The sequence below is a fragment of the Bactrocera dorsalis genome, chromosome 1, assembly GCF_023373825.1.
Source record: "Bactrocera dorsalis isolate Fly_Bdor chromosome 1, ASM2337382v1, whole genome shotgun sequence".
Taxonomy (NCBI): Eukaryota; Metazoa; Arthropoda; class Insecta; order Diptera; family Tephritidae; genus Bactrocera; species Bactrocera dorsalis.
Window position 1 is genome coordinate 53,269,822 of NC_064303.1, and position 7,822 is coordinate 53,277,643.

Here is a 7,822-nt window from a genome sequence, read left to right on the forward strand (position 1 = left end):
ATTTACAGGCCTTTAAAAGTTTTGATAACATGTTAAAAGACCAAGCGGTCGCACATATTCACGTATGTAATTATGTGTGCATGTAAACAAAAAGAACCATACGCATAATGTTTGTAAATTTGTCTACCCACAACTTTGTATGTAAATGTGTACACTTATGGCTTCAGTGAAATCTTCGCTTCACGGGCAACCAATGGCTGAAGCTCAAGTTTTTTCAAAGAGTCAATGTGTCGAAGGGCTGGCGTGACAACAAAGCATCACAACATTGTGTTGTTGGTAGAAAATCCGAGTTGTGCCGAAAACACAAACGAACGATCGCCAATTGCCACTGCTTCACATACAAACCAGCGTCGATATGTATGTTCGTGTATGAACTTGTATACATATCGACGCAGAATTTTGCAAGCCGCATACAAATATTTTTTGCATTCCTTGACAAATACAGTCAATCCCGGTTATGTGCCACAATCAAAGATACATTTTTGTGGTTTGTTAAAAATAAAAATTTAATATGGTACATAAGCGACTGCGTATACTTAACCGAGTCATACTTAAAACATTGGTTTGAATATACATACAGTAGAAACTCGTTTATCCGGCCCTCAGTTATACGGATTCGCGATTATCCGGACTACCAATCGCGACCAATTTATATGTACTCGTACCTACGTACAAATTATGGAATCATGAACGTGTCGGAACGACGTTATATGTCTTTATGTAAAATGTCAGCTAAAAATGGGTTGCAATTATATTTTTCCATGACATTGCACGCAAATACAGTAGAATCGCGCAAAAGTTAACTCGCGAGAAAGTTAAACCTTCGGCTAAGTTTACCGATTTTGAGCGTCCACGTACTGCTCTAAAAAGTTAACATTGGGTTAACTTTTTTGAGCTTTTCTATTTTTTCAAACCCAACCGTTTGTTTGGCAAGAAAAACAAGCTCGGGTATTCCCCTCATTGCTATGTATTCCCCGAATTTCTATGTAAAAAATTACAGTCGGTGTCGCGAGGTACATACATACGTAGTGTGTCATGAGCGTTTAATCTTGCGAGTTGTTTATGGTTAGTGTGTTAAAAAATGCCAACAAAGCAGAGAAAATCATTGCAAATCAGGTTAAATTTGCATCAAAAAGCTGAGATTTTAAGAAAACTCGATGAAGGTATTCATGGAAATCGATTGGCGTTGGATTATAATGTATCTAAGGCGGTCATCTCAAAAATAAAGAAAAAACGTCATGAAATTTTGGAGGCAGTGGCAAACACACATGAAGTTGCAACCAAGAAAACTTTACATAAATCGGAATATCCCGTTCTTGAGGCAAGGTTGTATAAATGGTTCTTAAGCCAAATACAGCGTAATTGTGCAATGAGTGGTCCAATTTTAAAGGCAAGAGCCAAGCTCGAATTTGCCAAATTGCACACAGGAAAACAATTTCATGCAAGTGATGGATGGCTTGTAAATTTCAAGAAAAGATTCGGTATTCGCCACTTAAAAATTTGTGGGGAAATCCTCTCAAGCGACAAGGCAGGAATAACACCGTCTATTCATAATTTGCGGACAAAAATGAATGAAATGGAAATTTCGGACATGCAGCTTTATAACGCAGATGAACCTGAATTATTTTATCGTTTTCTGCCCGATAAAACATTTGTGGCGGAAAACGAAAAGGCGGCACTTGGCCGAAAAATAGCTAAGGATAGAATCAGATTTATGTTGTGTGCGAACGCAGATGGTTCGCATAAGTTGAAACCATTGATAATTGGTAAATCCGCAAACCCCCGTTGCTTCAAGGGGTTTGAAAACCCATTGGAATATGCTAACTCGCAAAAGTCTTGGATGAATTCAGAGCTATTCTTCCGCTGGTTCCATCATTCCTTTATTAAGCAGGTAAATTTATTTTTTCTATCCTTTAAAATTTTTAAGTGTGCCAAAATATTTGTCAGGTTCTCAAATTTTCTGCTGAAAATAATTTACCACCAAGGGCATTATTGCTGATTGACAACTGTACTGCACATAAGCCAATTGACAAGTTACAGTCAGATGATTGAAACATTGCGGCAATGCTTTTACCCACTATTTTGCAGCCCATGGATCAAAATCCCATAAGACTGGTCAAGTTAGTATACCGGGCTAAACTGTTATGGAACATTGTAGCACAAGAAAACATTCCGGTTGAGAATATTTTGAAAGGACATTCAATTCGTGATGCCATCTTGCTGCTTAAATTAGCATGGGATGAATTGCCAAGAGCTGTGCTTATAAAAGCTTGGAAAAATATAAAACAGTGGGACGGTGATCAATACGACAGCGAAGACGAAATTCCATTGCTTACATTGATTAGATCAAATAGTTCTCACGATGATACACTTCGAGAGGTACAATGGTTATTGTCCAAGGTGGGTGGTGTTGACGTCAGCAGTGAAGACATCGAAAATTGGAACGACGATCAAAATACGGAAGATGATGAAGATTTCGAAGTGTCTGACAATGAAGATGAAGAACCAGTTGTCGAGGAAGATATGCAACAACAGAAAGTCAGTTTTTCCGAAGCAGTTGAATGCATCAATACCTTGATAAAGTGGTATGAAAACAATAATGATGCAAATCAGATATCACATCTTATTAATATGCTTACGAAAATTGTCAGGAGCTATTACACAAAAGAAAAGAAACAAATAAGTCTCGACAGCTTCTTTAAACCAGCCCTTACAAATTAATATGTACATACATATATATGTATGTATAATGTGAAAAAGTACAAACTAAATCTAAGTTTATGTTTTGTTAAGAGTAAAAGTCAGTCATGCAAATAAATTGAACGTATTATATCACCAAAATTATGTTTATTTCCGTGTTTTTTTTCATATTTCGGAAAAGTAAAACACCCTTGGGACATTTTGGTTAACTTTTTCGCGATTCTACTGTATTCATGGGTTTTGGTCTGACATATTTTACAGCCATTGCAAATAATTATCTACGTGTGTTTGTTGTTGTGCCGGTGCACCGAGAGGAAATATATGCAATTTTCGCACCGTGCAAGGGTTTTGCAAGAGCAAGAGAATAACCCTAGAGTGATACTGTGAGTCTACTACAACTGAAACGAATTACGAAATATAGCAGCAATGAAGAGAAAAAGTTGCTTACGTCAAATGACAATTACCAAATATTTTAAACCAAATTAAATTTATTACCTACGTACTTATTTCATGATTACCAAATACATATTGTACACAAATTATTCGTACATACGTACCTAAATATTTTATTGTACTTCATGATTAATGCTGCAGTTTAGTATTACGTATGTAGTGTAATCTAAGAAAATATGTCCATACATACATAAGTAAGTGTTCATTTCTTAATAAACATTGATTTTCGTTGCAGGATATGAATATCTATTTGTTTTTCTTCATACATTCGATTATCCGGATTTTCGATTATCCGAATGCCTATCGACAACAATTAGTCCGTACTGTACAGTAGAAACTCGATTAACCGGACTAATTGTTGTCGATAGGCATTCGGATAATCGAAAATCCGGATAATCGAATGTATGAAGAAAAACAAATAGATATTCATATCCTGCAACGAAAATCAATGTTTATTAAGAAATGAACACTTACTTATGTATGTATGGACATATTTTCTTAGATTACACTACATACGTAATACTAAACTGCAGCATTAATCATGAAGTACAATAAAATATTTAGGTACGTATGTACGAATAATTTGTGTACAATATGTATTTGGTAATCATGAAATAAGTACGTAGGTAATAAATTTAATTTGGTTTAAAATATTTGGTAATTGTCATTTGACGTAAGCAACTTTTTCTCTTCATTGCTGCTATATTTCGTAATTCGTTTCAGTTGTAGTAGACTCACAGTATCACTCTAGGGTTATTCTCTTGCTCTTGCAAAACCCTTGCACGGTGCGAAAATTGCATATATTTCCTCTCGGTGCACCGGCACAACAACAAACACACGTAGATAATTATTTGCAATGGCTGTAAAATATGTCAGACCAAAACCCATGAATACAGTAGAATCGCGAAAAAGTTAACCAAAATGTCCCAAGGGTGTTTTACTTTTCCGAAATATGAAAAAAAAACACGGAAATAAACATAATTTTGGTGATATAATACGTTCAATTTATTTGCATGACTGACTTTTACTCTTAACAAAACATAAACTTAGATTTAGTTTGTACTTTTTCACATTATACATACATATATATGTATGTACATATTAATTTGTAAGGGCTGGTTTAAAGAAGCTGTCGAGACTTATTTGTTTCTTTTCTTTTGTGTAATAGCTCCTGACAATTTTCGTAAGCATATTAATAAGATGTGATATCTGATTTGCATCATTATTGTTTTCATACCACTTTATCAAGGTATTGATGCATTCAACTGCTTCGGAAAAACTGACTTTCTGTTGTTGCATATCTTCCTCGACAACTGGTTCTTCATCTTCATTGTCAGACACTTCGAAATCTTCATCATCTTCCGTATTTTGATCGTCGTTCCAATTTTCGATGTCTTCACTGCTGACGTCAACACCACCCACCTTGGACAATAACCATTGTACCTCTCGAAGTGTATCATCGTGAGAACTATTTGATCTAATCAATGTAAGCAATGGAATTTCGTCTTCGCTGTCGTATTGATCACCGTCCCACTGTTTTATATTTTTCCAAGCTTTTATAAGCACAGCTCTTGGCAATTCATCCCATGCTAATTTAAGCAGCAAGATGGCATCACGAATTGAATGTCCTTTCAAAATATTCTCAACCGGAATGTTTTCTTGTGCTACAATGTTCCATAACAGTTTAGCCCGGTATACTAACTTGACCAGTCTTATGGGATTTTGATCCATGGGCTGCAAAATAGTGGGTAAAAGCATTGCCGCAATGTTTCAATCATCTGACTGTAACTTGTCAATTGGCTTATGTGCAGTACAGTTGTCAATCAGCAATAATGCCCTTGGTGGTAAATTATTTTCAGCAGAAAATTTGAGAACCTGACAAATATTTTGGCACACTTAAAAATTTTAAAGGATAGAAAAAATAAATTTACCTGCTTAATAAAGGAATGATGGAACCAGCGGAAGAATAGCTCTGAATTCATCCAAGACTTTTGCGAGTTAGCATATTCCAATGGGTTTTCAAACCCCTTGAAGCAACGGGGGTTTGCGGATTTACCAATTATCAATGGTTTCAACTTATGCGAACCATCTGCGTTCGCACACAACGTAAATGTGATTCTATCCTTTGCTATTTTTCGGCCAGGTGCCGTCTTTTCGTTTGCCGCGACAAATGTTTTATCGGGCAGAAAACCATAAAATAATCCAGATTCATCTGCGTTATAAAGCTGCATGTCCGAAATTTCCATTTCATTCATTTTTGTCCGCAAATTATGAATAGACGGTGTTATTCCTGCCTTGTCGCTTGAGAGGATTTCCCCACAAATTTTTAAGTGGCGAATACCGAATCTTTTCTTGAAATTTACAAGCCATCCATCACTTGCATGAAATTGTTTTCCTGTGTGCAATTTGGCAAATTCGAGCTTGGCTCTTGCCTTTAAAATTGGACCACTCATTGCACAATTACGCTGTATTTGGCTTAAGAACCATTTATACAACCTTGCCTCAAGAACGGGATATTCCGATTTATGTAAAGTTTTCTTGGTTGCAACTTCATGTGTGTTTGCCACTGCCTCCAAAATTTCATGACGTTTTTTCTTTATTTTTGAGATGACCGCCTTAGATACATTATAATCCAACGCCAATCGATTTCCATGAATACCTTCATCGAGTTTTCTTAAAATCTCAGCTTTTTGATGCAAATTTAACCTGATTTGCAATGATTTTCTCTGCTTTGTTGGCATTTTTTAACACACTAACCATAAACAACTCGCAAGATTAAACGCTCATGACACACTACGTATGTATGTACCTCGCGACACCGACTGTAATTTTTTACATAGAAATTCGGGGAATACATAGCAATGAGGGGAATACCCGAGCTTGTTTTTCTTGCCAAACAAACGGTTGGGTTTGAAAAAATAGAAAAGCTCAAAAAAGTTAACCCAATGTTAACTTTTTAGAGCAGTACGTGGACGCTCAAAATCGGTAAACTTAGCCGAAGGTTTAACTTTCTCGCGAGTTAACTTTTGCGCGATTCTACTGTATTTGCGTGCAATGTCATGGAAAAATATAATTGCAACCCATTTTTAGCTGACATTTTACATAAAGACATATAACGTCGTTCCGACACGTTCATGATTCCATAATTTGTACGTAGGTACGAGTACATATAAATTGGTCGCGATTGGTAGTCCGGATAATCGCGAATCCGTATAACTGAGGGCCGGATAAACGAGTTTCTACTGTATTTCAAAAAACAAACCTTGAGATGCAGCAAGATATAGGCAGTTAAGAGGGATGATTTTCATTTAAACGGAGTACTACTTAACCGGGATTGACTGTACACATAAATCAGAGGAATATTGAACATTTTCTTTAATACATTTCTTGACTTGAAAATCGACAAATAAATTATGTTGTCACTTTTTCCTTTTCATACATATATCAGAAATTGTTCAAATTATGATTTTTAGCTTTTGCCACCGCAAAAGACGCTTGTGGGCAAAGGCATGCTCAGGGAGATGTAATGGTGTTTGTTTTTATGAATGAAGCAAGTTTGCCTGTTGAAAGTGCGCTTGCGTTCATGAATGAAAATATTGTTGTGTATTTTTCTACAAATTTGGGCATCGACTATTTGGCTGCCATATTGGCTTGTGACGCTGCTGATGCTACTATTTCAAACGATTGTTGTTTTTGTAAAGCAATATTTGTAATTTTTGCGGGTGACATGTCTACATGTGAACGCAAGTATGTATATATGTATGTTGTGTATAGATTATCTGTGTGCCAATGTCATACGCACATATTTATGTATGTATCAGAGGCCTGCACGATTAAGGTAGGCATCGTACGATTACGTTACTAAGTAACACTTCTGACGATTACCACGATGCGAAGGTAACATTGCGCATCGGCATCGCGGCATCGTGGCATCGTACGATTACTATCTGGTATCGTCAATGGCAAATGAAACGCTATAGTCTTACATGATGTTAATTCGTTGCTGGCTCGACAACGACTGAACGATAGAGCAGAGCCGCTCAAAATAATGCGCAATTTATTTACCAACGCATACAATCACACATTTGATATCTGCTAGCGTATGATTGTGTGCGCGCGCTTGCTTAGTACAATGAGTGAAATCGTGCTATTTGGTTATTTTGTTATTAAAAATTTAGAAAAAAATAAAAAATTATGGTTTTTGATTAAAAGAGCAATTAAGAACAACAATAATTTTAAGTTAATTTTTTTAACTTTCCATGATTTTTTCCATATCGACTTCAAGATCGTAAGTTTTGATTCTCATTAAGTCCTCTATATGCTTATTCGAAACTGAATTCCTGTATTTCGAGTGTATTTTTGACGCTGGCAGAATTAGCGTCATAGCGTACATGCTTCGACTGCATTTGCTTGCCTATACTCCGAGTATAGGCATGAAAAATTTTGAGCGGCTCTGCGATAGAGCGTAAGCGTACGTGTGAAGTTAGTTTCCACAATTGTTCTAAGAAATGCCGACCACTGGTAACATGTTAGTAATCGGCGATGCCCGCGATGCCCGCGATGCCGATACCCTCGATGCCGATGCCCACGATGCCAAAGTACCGTTACGTAGCGTGTACTCGCCGCATCGGCATCGCCGCTTGCTAACATGTTACTTTTTTAATTACTC

At 36.5% G+C, this 7,822-nt stretch overlaps 4 protein-coding genes across 4 annotated transcripts; 2 read left to right on the forward strand and 2 right to left on the reverse strand.

Annotated features, from left to right (window-relative positions):
* Positions 1–572: 572 nt before the first annotated feature.
* LOC125777746 (jerky protein homolog-like) lies at positions 573–2,052 on the forward strand. The gene is made up of 2 exons (XM_049453166.1): positions 573–1,891; positions 1,948–2,052. The coding sequence occupies exons 1-2, from the start codon at positions 1,082–1,084 to the stop codon at positions 2,050–2,052; spliced, it is 915 nt and encodes a 304-aa protein (XP_049309123.1). The 5' UTR covers positions 573–1,081.
* LOC125775529 (jerky protein homolog-like) lies at positions 1,717–2,862 on the forward strand. The gene has a single exon (XM_049446186.1). It carries the CDS (start codon positions 2,065–2,067, stop codon positions 2,719–2,721), a length of 657 nt encoding a protein of 218 aa, XP_049302143.1. The 5' UTR covers positions 1,717–2,064; the 3' UTR covers positions 2,722–2,862.
* A 1,250-nt stretch (positions 2,863–4,112) lies between these two features.
* Positions 4,113–5,073, reverse strand: LOC125775530 (jerky protein homolog-like). Its single transcript, XM_049446187.1, has one exon. It carries the CDS (start codon positions 4,909–4,911, stop codon positions 4,255–4,257), a length of 657 nt encoding a protein of 218 aa, XP_049302144.1. The 5' UTR covers positions 4,912–5,073; the 3' UTR covers positions 4,113–4,254.
* Positions 4,924–6,401, reverse strand: LOC125777747 (jerky protein homolog-like). Its single transcript, XM_049453172.1, has 2 exons — positions 5,085–6,401; positions 4,924–5,028 (listed from the first exon to the last, which is right to left on the reverse strand). The coding sequence occupies exons 1-2, from the start codon at positions 5,892–5,894 to the stop codon at positions 4,924–4,926; spliced, it is 915 nt and encodes a 304-aa protein (XP_049309129.1). The 5' UTR covers positions 5,895–6,401.
* Between the last annotated feature and the right edge of the window lie 1,421 nt (positions 6,402–7,822).